This window comes from Callithrix jacchus, chromosome 2 (assembly GCF_049354715.1).
Source record: "Callithrix jacchus isolate 240 chromosome 2, calJac240_pri, whole genome shotgun sequence".
NCBI classification, from domain to species: domain Eukaryota; kingdom Metazoa; phylum Chordata; class Mammalia; order Primates; family Cebidae; genus Callithrix; species Callithrix jacchus.
Genome location: NC_133503.1, coordinates 119,979,588 through 120,001,596, shown reverse-complemented (window position 1 = coordinate 120,001,596; position 22,009 = coordinate 119,979,588). Strand labels below are relative to the sequence as shown.

The following is a 22,009-nucleotide window of genomic DNA, read 5'->3' as shown; positions in this document are numbered from 1 at the left end:
TGCCAACCAGGGAGGCATACTAGGAACTCAGTATCCAGGATTTTAACTGGGGTCTGATCATGCAGGCACCCTCTGCCTGGCATATACCAAAATTCTAGACTCTCAGAAAGAAAACAAATGTTCAGCATGAACCACATTTACTATGCAGTTTAGGCAATTTGGAGATACTTAACAGTTCTGGGAATGATGGAACTCTCCTGAAATCCAAGTTCCCAGATACCAGCAGAGAGCCAACCTGTGAGCCAGCCTTTCAGAATAGCAGTCAGGTCTGCTGTGTGAACACTTTCCTGCACAAGCCCATTAGCAATGCAGTGAATTTGGTTCCTGAGGGAGTTAGAGAGCCTTTGAAGGGGGTAGAGTAGAAAAGTGAATGATGTGACTCACATTTTAGAAGGAAGAAGTATGACTGTAGTATAGAGAATAGATTGTAAGTGGGCAAGGACAGAAATAGACCAGTTAGGAGTTACTGCAGTAATAGAGCAATGAATGATGGAGCTATGGGAAGCATGAATTTGCTGTTCACTGAGATATGGTTGACTCTAGGAAGAGTAGGTTTAGGGGATAACATGAGGCATTTTGGACATGCTTAAGTCTTGTGTCTATTGCATGCAAGGGTCAGAAGTTTACACTGCTACTCGGTCTGGCCCATCCCTGGAGCTAAGCAAAGATCAGCTTCCTCTGAGCCATCTCTGCCCAATAGAGGTATAATGTGTGCCACATATGTAAATTTAAGTTTCCTAGCAACCTACATTTTTTTAAAAGTAGAAAGAAGCCAGTCATATTGGTTTTAATATATTTTATTTAACCCAATATATCAAATATTATTTCAACATACAATTAACCTAAAATTATTGAGGAAGTGTTTTACATTTTCTCATATCTTATCTTCAAACTCTACTGTGCATTTTACACTTATAGACTAGCTACACTAACTACATTTCAATCAGTCAGTAGCTACATGTGGCCAGTGACTACTGTGAAGGACCGTACAACCTTAGGACAGGAACTGAATTGTGGGTGGGGAGAGTTAGAAGGAAACAGGAGGACCCCTATTTGCATTAGGTACTCATTTCTTTCTTCATTTTCTTCAGATCTCTGCAAAATGATACCTTATCAGAAATATCTTCACTGATGGAAAATTGCAGCTCCCCTCCTTCATTGTGTATCTTTTTATCCTTATTAAAGTTTCTTCTTTATAACACTTATAATTGACTAGCTTGTCTATCATCAGGTTTTTTGTTTGTTTGTTTGTTTTACTAGAATTGAAGAGTGTGAGAGCCAGGACACTGCTGCCTTCACAGCTTTATCCTTGCACCCAGAAAATGCCTGGCACATACTAGGGACTTAGGATGAACCTGTCATTCTGTGGGAGAGGCAGAATACTTAACAAGGCCTTCTCAAGGCCTTATACAAATGTATAGGGCAGAGCTGGGCTTCATGGGGTGAGATCTGACATGCTCTGCTGCTTGGTTCCATCTTCTCACCCTGCAGCCTTGTGGCAGATGGAGAGCACATGCTATTCCTCAACTGTTTGAGCATGGTACATTTCCCTTTATGAAGATTGTTCCAAAATTGTTCTAGAGACATAAAAATCACTGTTATTTAATACTTGCCAGTAGATACTGAATTCTTTCAATCTGTTCAGTAGACTTCTTCATTACAAGTCTTTTTTGTCTGGACAATCTCATTTCAAGAGGAGATTTAGTAGATAATGAGAATTTCTCGAATATTTTCTGACTGCATGAAGTGCTCATTTTACTAACCCTCATTAATGGAGGGCATGGAGCCAGAGAGAGCCAGCTTTTTAAAAAGGCATTGTCTTTTGTGAATAAATAATATGCATATTTTAAAATCAAGGCATTTTATTTAGGAATGTTTGATTGCCTAGAGCAATATTTTATTACTATATAACATCTGTGACAGTGTGCTGAAATGCTGTGTAAAATATTGCTAAAGGACAGGATCTCTACTCATTAGCATTCTAAGTAGAAGCTCTCATAAGTTTTAAGAAATTTATGGGTGAATCTCTTTTCAGGTTATCATAGTAACATGAATGGGGAGATTTTTAAAAATCTTTACACTCCATATTCTTGCTTTACTGCATATGGAAAAACCAGAGGTATTGCAAGAAGAGATTCTTTGAAGCATTCTTTTTGAGGAACAGTTCATGAAATGGCTGGCGAGAGATGTGTATGTTTGGTGAAGAATGTTGCAGTGACACAGAAATAGATATTAGTTTGGGACAAAAGAAGCTAGCAAGTATAGATGAGAAAAAGAAAGAAAGTAAGGAATTCTATCATAAGGGAAAGGAATATTTCTGGCAGGAAAAACAGTTGTAAAGGCCATGAGCTAAGGATGAAACACCATCAATGGGGACAGAATAGCCCACCGAAACATTTCAGAGGATATGAATTTAAGGATAAGAGACATTTTCAAATGATCAGGGAGAAAGCTCTAGTTCTCATGACATTGTTGTACATGGATGGGATATTGAAAACCATATAGGTCAAACTCTTATTTTACAAATAAGAAACTAAGACGTAGAGGAATTGCCAGAGGTTACACAGGGGGAAAAGGCTTTTCTGCTCTCTTGACTCTATGTCCTTTCTCTTCTACAAACTTTTTACATGTTATGAATACTTTTATAAAAGTACATGCTTTCTGAGTATAAATATGATATGTCTTCACTGAGTAAAATTTGAAAAATATAGAAACAGAAACACAAAAATAAAATTAATCCTATAATAATTAACATTTTTGTTTACTTTCACGGAATCTTTTACTTATTCAAATGTGTGTTTTAAATCATGGACATTCTATATGGCTGTTTTTTAATTGTTGTTTTTCACTTAACAATATCATGTTGCTTAGAACCATGAACTTTGTAAATTCATAGTAACATGAGACAAAAAAAAAGTCTGCTTGGGTAATTTCAGGTAACCCTTTGTGACTTTCTGTGTATTTTTCCAGAATTCATTATATAAGCAAGTGGAAGAAATGGAGCAAGATAGCCTAGTAACCTTGAATGTTGAACGCTTAAAAGGAACATATGGTCGTATAACCGTAGCATGGGAAGCTGATGGAAGTATTAGTGATATATTTCCTACCTCAGGAATGGTATGTAATTTACAAAGTTATAAGAGACATTTTTAAATTAAGGTTACTAGTGATATATAGGACCAAATCCTGCCTTATGGATGAAGTGTTTGAGTTTGACCATGTCAACATTGGATTGCTACTAATCATCTTAGAGAGGGATACAATTTAAGGTTCGTTTTCTTATTGTGGGTATTCTTTTTTTATTTTTATAAAATCAAAATTATCCTTTAAAAAGTCATTCTTTTTGAGTTTTAGTACATTGGTTGGCCACATTATGGGTGTGTTACATTGTCAGAAAGATAAAAATCAACCAAACAAGGATCAAAATGTGGTTTCCAGATTTAGGCAAAATGAAAGTAGTAAATAGGGAACAAGTCTGTGTAAAACAGTCGGACTTATGGAAAAGTAAATCTGAATTGTGGAGGGATATAGGTTGGCTTTCCTGTAAATAGACTCTGAGATTGAGAGTTGTAGACAGAGGGATTTTAGGGAGATACCTTTATGAGGATGTGAGGAAGGTGAGGATGTGCAGAGGGAGAAGTTGGTCCATTGCAACTGAGGTTGATTGAACCTGAGTTCAGGAGATGAGTTGGTCCTTAGGAGTTGTTCCCAGTTTAAAACTGAGCCATTGGCACCCCCATTTTAGCAGTCCTTGACTTCAGGCAACCTTCAGGGTATAACACTGAGTGAGACCATTTGCTGTAGCAAAAGGCAAGTCACAATGAGGAGCACAGAAGCTTTTGTTAACTAGCAGCTGAGGGATGGGTACAACAGTCCCAAGAAGGGATCTGGTCAGAGGACAACATTATCCGTTACCAGAGGATAGTATGAAGTTGAAGCTGAGGTTCAAGAATGGAATCAGAATCAGCCAAATAAGTACATTATTAACAACAAGAGGGCTCAGAGAGCCTTTTGTTCCTAGGTGGAAGATGGATTATCTTCTTGGTTTGCCTTCAGTTTCATAGATTAGTCTGTGTATATTGCCCAGTTGCTTCTCTGAAGAGTTCTTTTAAAGGAACTCTCATGGAATTGTCTCAAAAAAAGGACAGGTGTATATCATGGTTTCTGTATATTAAGAATGTTATAGCAAATTCTACTGCATTTAATATTTACTTTATGTAAGTTACCAAAACTAAGTTGTGTCTGTCAGATTCTATATGTTCCAATTTATATTTCCCCAATTATAATTTCTTGTGTAAACATGATATAATTATTTCTAATTTAAATATATGATGATTATGGTACCTTAAACATAGACTGTATTTTGGAAGAATTAATTATTTCATTCAGGGAACTAGTACTTTTTTTTCTGCAAAGGGCCAGATAGTAAATATTTTAGGCTTTTTGAGTCATTTGGTCTCTTTGACTACTACTTAGTAGTGAATTAGTACTTAGTGTAGTAGAATTGTGCTAGACAATATAAGCAATATTAGCAGATAATATAGATAGTGATAGACAGTATGCAATTGAATGAGCTTGGTTGTGTTCCAGTAGAACTTCATTTATGACAAATGGGTTTGGCCATTGGGCAATACTTTTTTGACCTCCGATTTTATTAATAAAGGTCTTGAATTTATTTAACTTTTATATAAGTCCAGGGGTACATGTGCAGGTTTGTTACATAGGCAAACTTGTGTCATGGGGTTTTGTTGTACAGATCATTTCATCACCCAGGTATTAAGTCTACTACCCATTAGTTATTTCTCCTGATCCTCTCCCTTCTCCCACCCTCAACCCTTGAATAAGCCCCAATGTATGGCTTTTCCCTCTGTGTTCTCATCATTTAGCTCCCACTTATAAGTGAAAACGTGATATTTCTGTTCATATGTTAGTTTGCTAAAGATAATGGCCTCCAGCTCCATCCATACCCCTGCAAAGGACAGGATCACATTTTTCTTTTGCGGCTGCATACCTAAAGACAGAAATACCATTCAACACAGCAATCCCATTACTGGGTATATACCCAAAGGAATATAAATCATTCTATGATAAAGACACATGTATATGTATGTACATTGCAATACTCTTTACAACAGCAAAGACATGGAATCAACCTATATGTCCATCAATGATAGACTGAATAGAACTCTTGAATTTATATTCTCCATTGCCTTTTCCAGGTGGAAAGATGAATGTCAGCAAAGGTAGATGCATAAGCCTATAATGCTAGTTTGAATAATTATAAATAGTTTGGAGCTGCATTGCTGGAGAGGTGTGTGAGATGGGAAACAATGGAAAATGACATTCAAGAAGTCCTATCAGCAAGGACTTCAGATGCTTTTTAGCAAATTTGGATTTGACTCTTTAGATGGGAGAGGCACAAAAGGAGGAGAGAGATGCTATGTTTTGCATCTTTCCCTATCTTTCTCTCTCCACCTGTATTTTAGTTGATTCATTGCTTAATGATGTATCTCTTCAGAGTTTAGTGAAAGGAAGTAACAATCCAGGCAAGTTTTGTAGAGAAAAAATGTTAAACTAGTATGCCACCTTATTTTATTTTTATGGATCTTTATATATGGTATCTAGAACTTAGATTCCCAGAGAGCCTATATACTTTATCTTAGAATGGAATACAGACTCCAGGATTTGAGTCCAGGATTTGACAGTTTGGCTACATCTTTTTTTTTTTTTTTCTTTTTAATTAGCTTAAAGTTTATAAATGGTTTGTTTTTTCATTTTTCCTAACAATCTTCTGTTAATGTGAAAGGCATTTGATTTGTAGAATCATATTATTATGTTGCTTAAATATCTCTTATGATTTAAGTTATAGTAAAAGAAAATCAAATTTTTAAATATTCTTACTAGATAACAACAATAACAAAATAAATAATGTCTTTCTTTAAAATTCTAGATTTCATTTACTGAAGGCCAGACCCTGTCAACAATCACTCTGACTATTCTTGCTGATAATATACCAGAGTTATCAGAGGTTGTGATTGTAACACTCACCCTTATCACCACAGAAGAGGTTGAGGATTCATCTAAAGGTGCTACTATTGAGCAGGACAGAAGCAAGTCTGTTATAACAATTTTGCCCAATGACTCACCTTATGGCTTGGTGGGCTGGCATGCTGAGTCTATCTTCATTAGAGTAGCAGAGCCTAAAGGTAAAGCTTGTTAAATATTTTTCAAGTTTTAATGAGAAGCTTCATTGGATAATTTTAATATTTATAAGGAATGTAAATTTCTGTTTTTATATGACTTTTTCAGTTTGACAGGTCATACTCAGTCCTTTTTGCTTATTGTTGTTAAATTTTGTGATCATGTAAAATCATCTAGTAATAATGTTATAGGAAATATATCTTTTAAAAGATACATTATAATATAAATATAAATATTTTAGTTGTCAGTGCAGTAGAGGTGACTTTTTTATTTTACTTTTTCTTTTTCATCCTTCATCTGTTCTCTTTCTTCACTTAGCATCACTTTCTATAGATTTTCCATAGTTACAGAGAACAATGAGCAACATAGTAAAATGTACATGCACTAAGAGTATTGTTTAATCCAAAATAGTAATTAGAATAATTTTATCCTGTGAAGTGTACTGTGGTTTCTCAAAAATTTGAGTACTAAAATCGTCACCCAAATAATTGTTCATATTAGCTGCTGGAGAAATAGATTTTTGTAGATACAGGTCATTTGACTTACTTAAATAAAAAGTTATATATAATAAGTATGTATTTACAATATACTATGTGAAGGTTCTAAAATTTTTACATAGTAACATGGACATCCAGCTTTCAAGTACCTTTCATTTGAATAATCAATGAGAAATATAAATGAGAATGTGTGGTATTTCTGTTTATATGTTAGTTTGTGAAGGATATTGTGTAGTTATGTAGTTATGTTCCTGGGACTTTAATATGACAAAATAGGTTTTTAAAAATCTAAATACTGAAATAAAATTTAGGTGCTGTGAAGTACTTTGAGCCTTGTGATAGACACATCACTGTAAGAACAAAATCACTCTTAATGATTAGTGATTAAATGATGACTTTGTATATATAATTTTTCATTTTTTGAAGATTATTTTGAGCATTTATAATCATCATCTGTGCTCAACCTGTGTATCTGTACTTCCCTAAGATTTTGCAGCAATTTCTGTTAAAGTGTATGACAGGTGCAACATAGGGGGGTGCATTAGAGAATCAGAAGTGGGGGATTAGAACTGGTATAAAATGCAAGGAGTTGATGGTGAGTCTCTGATCAACTTTGGAAAGCAGGAAGACCAAGCCCAGAATAATCCTTGGGAGTATACACTGTCTTTGTTTTACTTCTTTTCCCTTAACTGTCTACAAGAGATATAGCAGAGTGTTCCACTCTGGGTGCTTGGAACAGCATTGACAGCAAATAGAAAAGCGTATTCACTTGTGGCATGTTTCCCTCACAGAAAACACCACCACTCTTCAGTTACAAATAACTCGAGATAAAGGACTACTTGGGGATATTGCCGTTCACTTGAGGGCTCAACCCAACTTCTTACTGCATGTCGATAATCAAGCTACTGAGAATGAAGATTATGTGTTGCAAGAAACGATAATAATAATGAAAGAAAACCTAAAAGAAGCTCATGCCAAAGTTTCCATTTTGCCGGTGAGTCAGGGCTGCAATGAGTGTGATCCAAACGAAAGGAAAATACTCTTAAGTAAAATTGTGATGCTCCTGTAGGTAAAAATCTTTTTTTTATAAAAGGATTCTTTTAAACATAAAAATGTAAGTATTCGAATGTTCCTGCCTGGCTAAATATTTACTAATGAATGAATATTCTATAACTGGCTGGCAAAAATGATGTCTGTTACTTTTATTTATTCTTGAACTGGAATATTGTTTGAATGAATGTTGAAGCACTGAATATAGATTAATTGTATCTGATTAGATCCACTGTAATTTTGGTTTGTCAGTTTTTAAACTAATGACAACCAATGAAATGCCTAAATCAATCTGTTTATTTTTATTATTCATTTAATAGGACAGTATTTTCTTTTCATGATATGATTCCTTGAATCAGAATTAGTCTTCAGATCGTTTAGATCTGATTTTAGCTGTCTAAATTTATTCATATATGTATGGAGAGAGAGAGAAAAACAGAGAACAGGAGGAGGAGAATATGTGAATATATCCATTATGATGCACAAGAAATTGAAAGTGGTTAATAGTAGATTAGTGTTAATAATATTATAAAATAATATGTTTTATATTATATAAAACATATATTATATATTATATAAATATTATATATTATATACCATAAAATATATTATATATTATTAAATAAATATGTATTATATAATAATGTTAGTGTTATTAATAGTGATATTAGTGGCTTTAGGTTATAGTATCTTCTGAAGAGTATAATCTGGGAAAGATATAAGGAATGGGATCTTATATCTTGAGTGTTATCTTGAGAAATATCTTATATCTTGAGAAATGAGTGTTTTTCCCCCCTTTTTAGAGTATTTTTTATCTTTGGAAATTTTTTATTATGCAACACAAAGTAAGAAATTTCAAAAAATTAAATATAGTCTTATATGTAGATTTTCAAGTCTAGAGCTTTCACTTTAAAATGTATGTGGCATTTACCAGTATTTCCTAAATTTTCTTTTGGGATATTAAATATGTAAAACCTACAATAGAATCTGGTCAACATTCAGGATAGATTTTTAATAATTATTTTATTTGCTAATGAGTGTGAAGATTCCATTGAAACATCACCAGATCACCAGTGAGCTAGAATAATCCATAGATTCTGAAGTTGTCAGTGGGAATGTAGTAAAATATAACAAGTATCTTTTTTATGTTTGACAGAACTGCCAATTTCTGTGAATAAAGTCAATCATTTCCTTACTGAAAAATAGAAAATATTAAATGCAAGTTAAATATCTTAAAAAACAACAACAACATTTTTCCCTATCCCCCAGGATGATGTTCCTGAATTAGAGGAAGGATTTATCGTCACTATCACTGAGGTGAACCTGGTGAACTCTGACTTCTCTGCAGTGCAACCAAGTGTTCAGAGGACTGGAATGGAAATAGCTGAGATAATGATAGAAGAAAATGATGATCCCAGAGGAATTTTTATGTTTCATGTTACCAGAGTGAGATAAGCTTTCATTTGTTTACATCATACAGAAGCCTCTCCCTGCTGATTTGACCAGTATTTTATAATATATTTTCTGCAAAACAGTTAGCTTTGCCTGTTTTTATCTTTAAATAGATAGCTAGGTAGATTTGTCTTATAAACTAATTCTTAGGTCTCTCTGAGCTAGACCAAAGGATTAAACAATGTTACTTTTATTACATTAAATGTGAGTTCAGGAGACCTTTTATGTACACTTATATCTGACTGTTAATTTCTACTTTGAAGGCTGAAATATAGAAAGTTAAGTCAAAACAGTAACTTCAGAAAGATGACTTAATGAGAGTTGCCACTTTATCTTGTCTTTCAATTTACATTCTTTACCTAAAGGGCGCTGGGGAAGTTATTACTGCCTATGAGGTGCCTCCACCCTTGAATGTTCTTCAAGTTCCTGTAGTCCGGCTGGCTGGAAGCTTTGGGGCAGTAAATGTTTATTGGAAAGCATCACCGGACAGTGCTGGACTGGAAGACTTTAAACCATCTCATGGGATTCTTGAATTTGCAGATAGACAAGTATGCCAGTCATTAACATATTAGCCTAGTTGGGTTGTATGCATTCAGACATTTTGTATGCATCCACCAAATAAATGCACATTAGTGATTGCTAAATGCATTATACTCTAAATGTTTCTATGTTAAGTCAATCAGAAATATTATTAATTAAAATACAATTTATTAATGGGCATAGGAAGAGACTATGAAGATACAACAATCTTACCCTTTTCTGAGCCCCCACCCCAGTTTTATTTAAAATAAACAGAAGTTACAAAATAGGATAATAATTGACTTAGAAGTACCTAACAATGTATGGAAAACTATCTGATAAACTGGACTATTCCTGTGGACTTTAGTTTCTTCCATCTTTTATTTTGTTTCTTAATGCCAGTAAATATAGGTATTTATTTAGAATTTGCACTAAAAGTGAACACAGTTTTCATTTCATATCTAAAATATCATTTATAATTTAAAAAATGACCAAGATAAGAGAAAATGAACAAAATAGTTGAAACTTGAAAAACTGAAAAACAATATTCCAGATTTAGGCTAACCAGTCTTAAAAATTATATGACATTCTCCAAGAATTACAAATTTTGTAAACTTGACATTTTGTAATATGTAAGGATAAGATGTTTTCATGCGATTTTTTGTCAGTAAGCGAAAAAGGTATATGAACAACCATGAAAATGTTAGTAACTTCAACTAGCACATCTATCTACAGGTAGCCTGATTTTGGCTACACAAATTACCATCAACTTAATAGCTGCTCATGGGGGGCAGAAATGCTGCTAAAATGTGAGCATACAGATCTAGATTTTCCTACACAGAAAAGCCTATTATTGTCAATATTTTTGAAATCCTGAGCTTTTAAAACAGTTTTAGAACTTGAAACATTTCCTTCTAAAAAGAGGGAAATGCAAGTCAATGAGATTCTTATATTAAAAGCAGAAACAAACACTTTGGTTATTCATTGAAGCAGCCTTCCAACTTTAATGACATTATCAGCACCTTATCTGTGCATTAAGTTCAAGTCCCATCATTAACCAGCATCTTTAACATCATGCTTTTTCTTAAAGTTCACATCTTCTGGGGAAGGTACTTTGTATTCTACAGCACAGATTTGAGGTGTGGGTAATTTAATTACCTTCTATTTGAGCATTTGATTTTTTTCATGTTTCTTCCTGTCTGAGTGTGATGCCCAGGTTTTTTACCTTTCTTTGTTGTTAAATTAAAGGTTTTAGGTAGATTTAGGTAGAGACACTTCATTTTTCTGATAAATGTCTGTGTCAGAAACATTGGAATATTTTTGTGACCAACAGTGAAATTGCAAGCTGGATCAAATTGTTTTTATAAGTTTATAAAAGCTTTTAACATAGACTCAGATAATTAAAATAAATCCTGATTATAAACATCCAGGAATAGTAAATTTGTTTTTTTTTCTGCTTTTTTCTTGACTATATTGCAAGAACAATATTTGAAACCAATGGAGTTTATTTTTATTGTTGAAGACAATGATAATTTTTATGTCAATTTCATATCATGTAATATTAATACCAAGTATACTGCATTTTGTGTTTGTGTACTGGTGTTAGAACCTGCATGACATTAAAAAATTTTATGAATAAGGATTTACTGTTTTTAACTCTAAATAGTACTGTCTTATCATCTCAACAATTTTTTTACCTTGAAAATAATAGACTAAATTTCTGACTTCTGAAATGCCATAAATATACACAACTTTAAAAGTATTATGAATGTAATAAGCAAAAAGTTCTATTTCTTGTACCATGTTTTCAAATTCAACTAAAAAATTTAAAACTATATATATAAGCAAAAACTGTTACTATATTGTTTCTTTCTTTATTTCCTCTCTTCCTCCCTCTTTTCCTTCTTCTCATTCTTCATTCCTTCCTTTCTTGCTTTCATAGGTTACTTCAATGATAGCAATCACCATAATTGATGATGCTGAATTTGAACTCACAGAGACATTCAATATTTCCTTAATCAGTGTTGCTGGCGGTGGCAGATTTGGTGATGATGTTGTGGTAACTGTTGTTATTCCACAAAATGATTCTCCATTTGGAGTATTTGGATTTGAAGAAAAGACTGTAAGTTAAATATATCAGGGGAATGCCTTGTTCCAGGCTGCTTTTTCAAGTAATTTTGAGTAGAAACTGTCCTTCATTTTTGTTTGGAAAGTATTACTCTACACATATGAGCCTTTTCTCAAGGATCTTTTGAGTGGGCTATTGAATTAGGGTCCAATCCTCCAGCCTATGCACACAGTTTGATAGTAATGTGAGCCCTTAATACAGGAAATTACAAAGGGAACAGATTCCTATTTATGGGTATAGTACACCAAGATGTACTTGTCATCCATACCATCTATTCTCTGTGTGCCTTACTACCAGACCACCATTCTTGTCATAGGCAGGATTCTGTCATGGGTCTGGGTGTTATATCCCACAATGGGTTTACCTGGTGAGGGACTTATATTACCCAATGTTATGCTAATCTGTTGTGACTTATATAGAACAAAACACCACAATCACCCCCTGAGCTCATGTATTTCTCTATATTTCTCCTCTCTTACTTCTCATTGGCTGTTTACTTCCAAGATTTGAAAGAAGGAATTCAATTATTATTGATTCAGAGAGAGAGAGAGAACTTAATTAATCATGAAAAATAAGTATTTGTGCAGCCAGGTTTGGTACCTAGTACTAAATTATCACTGCATCTTAAATATAAAACACTATAAATTTCATCATAATTATAATTACGTAGCTATGACATAACATTATGACCTTACCTTTCAAACTAAATTCCAAGGTGTGAACTAGCCATAAAAATATATGAGGTAATCCCCATATACTCAGCAACTTTTCCGGCTCCATATGTCACTATTCCCGTCATTTAATGACTTATAGGTAGTCAGTAATTTACATAGATCACTTTTAATTAATAAACCAATTGCTGTGATGCCCACCCTCTACCTTCCTGTGGATGCAAGGCTAGACTGACAGCCTTCCTATCAGGGCTAGACTTCCTGGATACTCCAAAATTTAAATGTGACAAATAATTTGCCTAATGATTTGGCTACTGAAATTTCAGCTTTGTAAGAAAATGAGACCTATAAGAGGCACAGAACAAACTTAGGCTGTGGCTCAATGAGCTCTTCCTTGGGAAAAATAAATTGACAGCAGTATTTGTAAGGAGTGTTGGATTGACAAAAGAGTAACTGTGAATATCTCCCAAGCAGCAGAAAATTACACATGAATATGTAATTTGTTAATAATTTATTAATAAATAAATATATTAATAATAAATAATAAAATTAATAATATTATTACAGCTACAAATTTTTCATTTGTCTTAGAGTCTAAAGATAAGATTTAGGTTACCCAATTCCTACTGTATTATTGAACATGTAAAGCATGTGTGCTTGGGCTTTAATTCATTAGGTGACAATGGCTATTATAATTGTTGGTGATAGTAGTAGCTGCGTTTTGCTCCGCCCTTTGTGACTGCTTTCCTTGTGTATATACTATCTTTCTTATCACAAAAGCTTTTTGACAGCATGGAGTTTATCTTTTAACAATAAGATACACAATACTGTGCACACAATGAACATTCTGTTAGCATTATTTGGTGACACAGATTAGATTCACAGCTGAGGAACATTGAGAAAAGACTGTTAGCATAAATCCATCAAAATTAACAAGCTGTTCACAAGGGCAATGTGGTAAGTATATCACAGCCCTGGGAATAGCAGAGAACCATGGAAATCTACTTGTGAAACCTAATCTAAAACGTTACATCTATGGAATCAAAGAAGACTTATATAATGGATTTTCTTCATTTTTTTCTTACTAAATATCTCTTGTTCCTGAGTAGTGGTATGATCAGTGTGGAGTCAAAATAATCCTAATTAGTTTCCAGGCTCCTCTTCTCCAAATATATGTGTATATCTGGCCCTCAGATTTCTATGAGTTTCTATGAAGCTTAAACAAGATCAGGTATATGTAAAAACTGACACACAATAGATGCTAATTTCAGTTTTTTCCAAATCTGCGCTCTTGACAACATTGCAAATCTCATGAAACAAAACAAAACAAAACAAAACAAAACAAGATTGTACTGCATGTTAAGCTTCTATCCATCTTGAAAGTAGAAAGCATTGTGTTATATTTTCTATTTATATGACGGATGGATGATATAGGTTCAATGAGGACTTTGCTTCACAGAGTCAACATATGTACTTCATTTAAACTAGATCTGTTAATAAGCACTTGTGTAAACAAATAGTTCTGGTAAATTAATGTATTGAATCTCCTTCTCTGTATCAGATTAATACGACCACTTTTGAACTTTGACTCACTAAGTAGGTACACTACAGCTAATTCAGAGGACAGTTTAGGTCTGTATTAAGTGTGGAGCTTGATTGTAGTAGCAAAGATCCCCGCAAATCTCAGTTTCTTCACATAGTAAGTGTTCATTTCTTCTTTATGCAGGAGTCCTGCACCAGGGTGCCCAGTTGGCTGATGCTTATAGACACCTCTTATTCATCTGGTGACTCTCAGGCACTAGACTCTGTTCATCTTGGGGTTCTGTCCTCTTCTAGATCCTGGGCATCCTCTCTATTCACCTGCCAAATGGAAAAGGAGAGGATATGTGGTCTTCTTGTGGAAGTTTATGGCAAGAGTATTAGCAGCATGAATCATTTCTGCCTCTATTCTCAGGGTCAGAATTCAGTTGCATACTCTACCTAATTGCAAGAGAAGATAGGAAATGCCAACTCGTTGAGCATCTAAGAATAGAAAAGAAGTGGGGATTGGTAAAACATTTTTTTTCTGCCATATGATCATAACACATAACATTCTAAATCTTAAAACTGTAGTCATTGTAAACAGAAATAAGATTCTACTTGTTTATCTGCTCTTTTTTTGTTGTTTTGTCTTACTGAATTTTTCTTCTTTCAGGTAATGATAGATGAATCCCTTTTATCTGATGACCCTGATTCATATGTGACATTGACGGTTGTCCGGTCCCCAGGAGGAAAAGGAACCGTCCGACTTCAGTGGACTATAGATGAGAAGGCTAAACATGACCTTAGTCCTTTGAATGGAACCCTTCATTTTGATGAGGTATAGTCAGCGTTAGGACTCCTGTAATTTTTTTCTAATTTGTCTTTGATTTTCTCTTTTTTAAAAATTGTAGATTGAGAAGCACATATGCTGGTTTATTACATAGGTATATTGCATCATGCTGGGGTTTGGGCTTCGGGCTTCTAGTGAACCCAAAACCCAAATAGTGAATACAGTACCCTATAGGTAGTTTTTCAACCCACACTCCACTCTCACCGTCCAACCTCAAGCAGTTGCCAGTGTCTGTTGTTTCCATCTTTATGTCTATGTTTATCCATTGTCTATCTCCTACTTATAAGTGAGAACACATAGTATTTGGTTTCCTGTTTCTGCATTAATTCACTTATGATAATGGCCCCTAATGGCATCCATGTTGCTTCAAAGGACATGATTTAATTATTTTGTATGACTCTATAGTATTTCATGGTGTATATCTACCACGTTTTCTTTATCCAGTTCACTGTTGATGGACACTTAAGTTGATTTCATACCTTCCCTATTGTGAATAGGTACACTGATGTCTGGTGTTGAGTGGAGGCACTTGCCCTGGTGTGGGGTACAGGCAGGGAAGGATGGTGAGAAGAGATCATGTTGAAATGTGTTGAGGTCTCTGAGTGGTAAGGGTGTGCACCAGCTTCTAGTCCTGAGCCAGCAGGAATGAAGTCTGCTTTCCTATCATGCTCATGTTGCAGGACTCATTACTTTCAATTCATAAAGACTTTGTCCTTTGGTTCCTCAGTGCAGCTATAGGCCACAGTGACACCCCTCTAAGAGCTGCTAACAAAATGGGCTCAGGGAAAGGTCTCTTCTCCAACTCCAGGGTGAGCAACTTCACGACTTGTCTGTCCTCTGTTGCTGGGACACTGCTGCTCTGTGTAAGGAGTGGGAGTTGGGGCCTGTTCTATCTGTAAGCCCAAGTGGCACAGGCTCACTTTCAGCAGGGATGGAGCCACTGAAAAAAGCTCAAACAAATGCTTTCTTTGTGTGCATGTGTTAACTCCCAGTGGGAAGAACCACAGCTGTGTCTGCAACAGTCTAGAGGGGGAGATGACACCTTCTCTACGATTGTCCCTTAGTATTGGTGCTGCCCGCTTCAGTGACTGACCCTATGCCTGTGTCTCCTTTGTCTCAAGGGGCTTTGGCAGGCTCTGCTCCCCCTCTTTTATGGGCAGCCCACACTGTGGGTTAGATCTCCAGAAGTCCTTGAGCTCCCTGGCACCCACCTGTCCCCCGTGATTCCAAACATCAGAGCTGGTTGTGGGGTGTGTTTGCAGGAGATCTGGTGGTGCAGTGACTTGGGCAGAGAGGTCTCAGGCAGGGCAGTGGCACTATGGGTATAGAACTAGTATGGCACCCTACATCTCAGTTTGGGTCTGAGGTAAGCATAGGCATGCCTGCACAAGCTAGCAACCCGGTTCTCTGTCTCTGGGAAGTTCTGAAATCGCCACTGATAGCATAGTTTTGGGTCATAAGCATAGTGGGGCTCCTCAAAAGCTTGGCAGTCAGGAGATTGTCAGAGCAATGAGGGGAGGAGAGAAGCCCTCCCACCTACTCTTTTTATGGTGCTCCAAGCTCCTTGGAGGTCAGTCTCTGTGGACCCTTGCTGCTTCTTTTTTCTACACCCCAGCTTCTTCCCAAGTGCCCTCTGACAGATCCTGACTCTCTTCCCTCAGTTTTCTGTTCAGAACTTGGCCTTTCACCAGTAACTGATCATTTTCCTGAGGAGAACTGGAGCCTGATGTCCCTAGACAGCCATCTGCTATTATACCTACGCTACATCGCAGGTTGTACTGACTTACTGTATAATAGTTTCCTGGACTGTCTCAAAATGTAACAGTGACTGTGGAGTCACCATTGCCCATCTTATAGGGAAATTCTCACAATAATTCTGTTCAATTCTAACAGGGTGAAGTTCTTCTTTCCTATTTCTTTCTTTTTTATTTTTGAGGTGGAGTTTGCTCTTGTTGCCCAGGCTGCAATGCAATGGCACCATCTTGGCTCACCACAACCTCCACCTCCCGAGTTCAAGCGATTCTCCTGCCTCAGCCTCCTGAGTACCTGAGATTGCAGGCATCCACCACACGCCTGGCTAATTTTTGTATTTTTTAGTAGAGACAGGGTTTCACCATGTTGGTCAGGCTGGTCTTGAACTCCCAACCTTGGGTAATCCACCCACCTTGGCCTCCCAAAGTGCTGATATTACGGTGCTGGGATTTCCCATTTCTATTTTATGCAGGACAACTAAGCTCCATACTCTGTTTATAGAAACATACAACTCTCCGGAACTGATAAATGGTCCATAGCTGATAAGTCAGGGGGATATTGCACTTTACCTTTCTTGAGGAGAAATTTGTGAGATGGAAGTTTGTGAGATGGTATCCAGAGGCTTTTTAGGACATGCTCATGAGATCAACACTTGTGTAAGTGAAAGAAGCAGGATTGAGCATGAAGGCAAACCATGATGCCGTTGAAACTGACACTACAGTCCACTACAATTTGAAGTGAGACTGACCCTTTATAGCTGTCTGAGTTATGGTGAGTTTTGATGGTGAGTTTTATAATGCTGTATTGAGCAGTCATTGTGTGTGGACCCCATGCCAGGAAGAGCATTTGACCATGTGGGAAGGGGTTGTCTTCCAATGAGGCAATTTGCAAAGGAGCCTGACAGATGAGAGAAAGGTAATGAGTCCTTTCCAGAAGGGGGATCTTGTTGAACATCAGAGCATCCTCCACAGAGATGTAGGGTAGGGCCATGTTCAAGAGAAGCTTGTTCTGAAAGTCTCTCTCTCTCTCTTTCCCTTGGTCTTTTACGGATATACTTATTTTTCTACTGCCCACTTTGACTTTTTGCCTTCTACCTGTTCCTGCTTCCTTCCCATCCTATCCACTGTTACTGATCCCAAGAATACTCCCTGTTATGCCTTTCCTCTCTTGTCTTACTCTTATCAGAGTAACTTTAAGTTTCACTTTAGGCTGGTAAATATAAAATGGTCCTTGGGGAGATAAAGGACAGAGGAAAGGAAATATACAGAGAACAACTATGTTAACACTTTGAGAGAGAATCATGATGCATATCATTTTTATCTCTACCTTTTCCTCTGCATTATAAAACAACTCCAGTTTGTGCTATGCATCACTGATTAAATTTTCTGCAGTTTGAATTCTACATTTTATTGTTTCTCATGAACATTTTAGTTTGGCAATTGCATTTTTTCTTTGAGATTTTTATTATTAAATTGTATTATTTTAATCTCTTCACCAAGCTTTTATTTCTTCATAATTCTTTATTGTTGTTTTTACAATATATGTATTTTTAAAAATTTTGTAAGGGCTTCTAGGAAAATATGTGCTTCCTGCCTGAGACCTCATTACATGTACTTATGAAAAATCTATAATTCTGGGATGCAGTGCATCACTCCCATTTCTTTTACTCTCTGCATATTATGAATTGGAAACTCAGAATTGCCATAAAGAAATAAGAGCTGATAACAGTGGGAACACTATAGTTCTGAGGTAGGTGGCAGCCAGTTCTTGGTTAGTGTAGTCTCTGTGGCTGGAAGTTCAGAGAAGTCAGGAAATGGGTCTTACCCCCTGTATTGGTTTGTTCTCACACTGCTAATAAAGACACACCCAAGACTAGGTAATTTATAAAGGAAAGGAGGTTTAATGGACTCAGTTTCACATGGCTGGGGAGGCCTCACAATTATGGCAGAAGGTAAAGGAGGAGCAAAGGCATGTCTTACATGGCAGCTAGCAAGAGAGCATATGTAGGGTAACTGCCCTTTATAAAACCATCAGACCTTGTGAGACTTACTCATTATCACAAGAACAGCACTGGAAAAACCTGCCCCCATGATTCAATACCTCCCACCAGGTCCCTCCCATGACATGTAGGGATTAGGGGAGCTATAATTCAAGATGAGATTTGGGTGGGGACACAGCCAAAATGTACACCCCCTCTGTGGTTCTCCTTGTTATTTAGGTTCATGGCATGGAATGTGTATCCTCTAGTCTACTCTAAATTGATTCCTTCATTAGTGAAAATTGTACTACCTATATTTAAAACATTTAAAAATATTTAGTTTCTTTCTTTCTCTCAGTCTTGGCCCTTTATGGTGTCTACATGTGCATTTGAAGAAGGCACAACTAACCCAACCAGTCTCTGCCAGTTAAACTCAGAAGTGTCTTTCCTTCATCTTTGTTTTAATTTGCTGTAAAATTATATGTGCTCATGGAGAAAAAAACAAGCCAAACCTCAATCAGTACAGAAGGATGTAGAAAATAAGTAAAATTCCCCTGATTCCTTCTGAATCTTGCATTTTACTTCCTAGAGGTAACCACTATTGACAGTTGCTTATATACCCTTCCAAAAATGTTCTATGCTTATCCAAACATATGTATCTTATTCTTACACAAATGAAATTTTACACTGCAATCTGTTCAGTAACTTGCTCTTTTTACTTTATAATCTATCTTAAACATTTATTTTTCTTACTGGCCAAAATCCATTGCATTAAAAAATTGGTTACATATTTTTCATTGTATAGATTCCCTTTAGTATTTGATACTATCGATATTTCTTCATGAGCACTGTTTCACTATGGTGTTTATAGTTATCTTACATTTTTTGTCTCTCTTTCTGGGATTCACATTTCTTGTTTAGTATGTATCGATATTTCTTCATGAGCACTGTTTCACTATGGTGTTTATAGTTATCTTACATTTTTTGTCTCTCTTTCTGGGATTCACATTTCTTGTTTAGTATGTAGTTCTGTGTAGTTTTCTTTTCCCAAAAGGTTATATACTGTTGCAGACTTCTCTCAACTGTATTTGTATTATTTTCTTCTCCTTTACTATCTGTCCAGTCTTGGTTCTCTTGAGATATGGAAAGTAGCCACTGAAAAGTAAAAAGTATATAGATTTTATATCCAGCAAGATATTAATCCAAATCTTAACTCTACTGTTTAATGCCATGTGACTTTAGGAAAATTAGTTAATTTCTCTCATATTTGGTTTCTTAATTGCAAAATGGGGATAATAAGACAATCTAAACAAAGGCTCTGAGTATTGCATGAAGTAATGTTTGTGAAAAAACTAGCCATCTTGCAGACATTTAGAAAGTGTTTTATACAATAACTGTAATTTAGAAACATTTTAATGAAATAGCTAACTCAATATAGTGAATCATAGGATAAAAAATTAAGGGCTTTAAATTTTTTAAAAATAGGAGAAATTTGTATTTCTGTTTTCCTGAGATAGCCTATATGTAGTGTCATTTCTCAAACTGTTGCTCTGCAATGCCATTCAGCAGAATAGAAATAATTGTTTCAAATTTTAAAGAAAAAAATGGATTCCAGGTTCAAATAGATTTGGGAAAACCTGTTACCTATTTTTCATTGCATAGATTCCCCCTTGTATTAGAAAATAATACAAATGTAGTTGATAGAAGTCTGCAACAGTATATAACTTTTTGGGAAAAGAGAACTACACAGAACTACATACTAAACAAGAAATGTGAATCCCAGAAAGAGAGATAAAAAATGTAAGTTAACTGTAAACACCATAGTGAAACAGTGCTCATGAAGAGAAAAAACTTGAACTAAGTAAGCTCTTTTTGTAAAGGATTACTTTTAGACACTTTAATATACTTAAGACCATTTTGAGTCTCTAATAGAAGTATTCTGAATTTATTCCCCTATGAAACTTACCCATCACCTTTTTATCCCAGAACATTTATTACTATCTTTTATAACCATTGTGTGGGATTTTTCCATCTGTAATCACCCTTTTCCTCTTTTACTGGTTGTAGATTTCTTTGAGAAATGAAGAGCATATGCAATGAAACACTACCTTACGTATACAGTAGGTAAGGTGGAGGGCGATATAAACAAATATAGTTGATTCTCATGATTCACAGTAGCCAATCTTATCATTCACAATCCCCTACTTGTGAATGTGCCTACTCACTAAGGTGTATTTGCAGCCTCCAAAGTCAATACTCCTGATGTTTTCATCGTCATTTAGGGACATAAGGTTGTGGAGAATTTGATTCACCTGATTTACACATTCCCAGCTGAGGTTGAACAAGCCAACAACTTGACTTTTTGTTTCAGCTCTTATATTGTGTACAAATGTTGTTTTTACAGTCCATTTATTGTCACTTTTCAATTTTATTTTTGTGCTTTCTGTTGCTGAATTAACTATTTAAATTTGCCCCCAAGTGTAGTGCTGAAATCTGGTGTTCCAAACACAAGAAGGCTGTGATGTACCTTAAGAAGAAAATATGTATATTAGGTAAACTTTAATCAGGTGTGAATCATGTGCTTATTAAACATGAGAAATGTATTAGAATGATTCTAAGTTTTTACCAATGTGCACCTGTCTGCAAATGACCACTGAAGTGGCCAATATTGATTTTGGGGTTACAAAGTTGGATGAGGAGACAAATGTGCAAATAAGGAATCCAAGAATAATGAAAACCAACTGCATATAAAATCAATAGCACCTTGAAGAAATTACTGTACATATAAAGAAGTATGTAAAGGGCCGGGCGCGGTGGCTCAAGCCTGTAATCCCAGCACTTTGGGAGGCCGAGGCGGGTGGATCACGAGGTCAACAGATCGAGACCATCCTGGTCAACATGGTGAAACCCCGTCTCTACTAAAAATTACAAAAAGTTAGCTGGGCACGGTGGCGCATGCCTGTAATCCCAGCTACTCAGGAGGCTGAGGCAGGAGAATTGCCTGAACCCAGGGTGCGGAGGTTGCGGTGAGCCGAGATTGCGCCATTGCACTCCAGCCTGGGTAACAAGAGCGAAACTCCGTCTCAAAAAAAAAAAAAAAAAAAAAGAAGTATGTAAAGATGTTGGTGGCAACATTATTTGTACTAGTAAATAGCCATTGTCAGATAAATCTTGAAAATACTATAAAGGCACACAATGGAATCCCCACAGCAATGAAAATAATACATTGAGGCTGGGTGTGGTGGCTCATGTCTTTAATCCCAGCATTTTGGGAGGCTAAGCCTGGTGGATCACTTGAGGTCAGGAGTTTGAGACCAGCCTGGCCAATATGGCAAAACCCTATCTCTACTGAAAACAAAAATTAGCAAGGCATGGTAATGCACACCTGTA

At 35.8% G+C, this 22,009-nt stretch overlaps 1 protein-coding gene across 13 annotated transcripts in view; it reads left to right on the top strand.

Annotated features, from left to right (window-relative positions):
- ADGRV1 (adhesion G protein-coupled receptor V1) overlaps positions 1-22,009 on the top strand; it is a 602,786-nt gene that overhangs the window by 188,770 nt on the left and 392,007 nt on the right. For all 13 annotated transcript variants that reach the window (XR_013532585.1, XR_013532586.1, XR_013532587.1 and 10 more), the window contains 7 exons: positions 2,971-3,117; positions 5,951-6,206; positions 7,490-7,692; positions 9,018-9,194; positions 9,566-9,748; positions 11,662-11,841; positions 14,713-14,877. Coding sequence is in view for 10 of the 13 variants with exons in the window: in XM_035291223.3 (XP_035147114.2) it covers positions 2,971-3,117; positions 5,951-6,206; positions 7,490-7,692; positions 9,018-9,194; positions 9,566-9,748; positions 11,662-11,841; positions 14,713-14,877 (1,311 nt within the window). In the remaining 3 variants the exon portion in view is untranslated. The remainder of the gene's footprint in view (positions 1-2,970; positions 3,118-5,950; positions 6,207-7,489; positions 7,693-9,017; positions 9,195-9,565; positions 9,749-11,661; positions 11,842-14,712; positions 14,878-22,009) is intronic.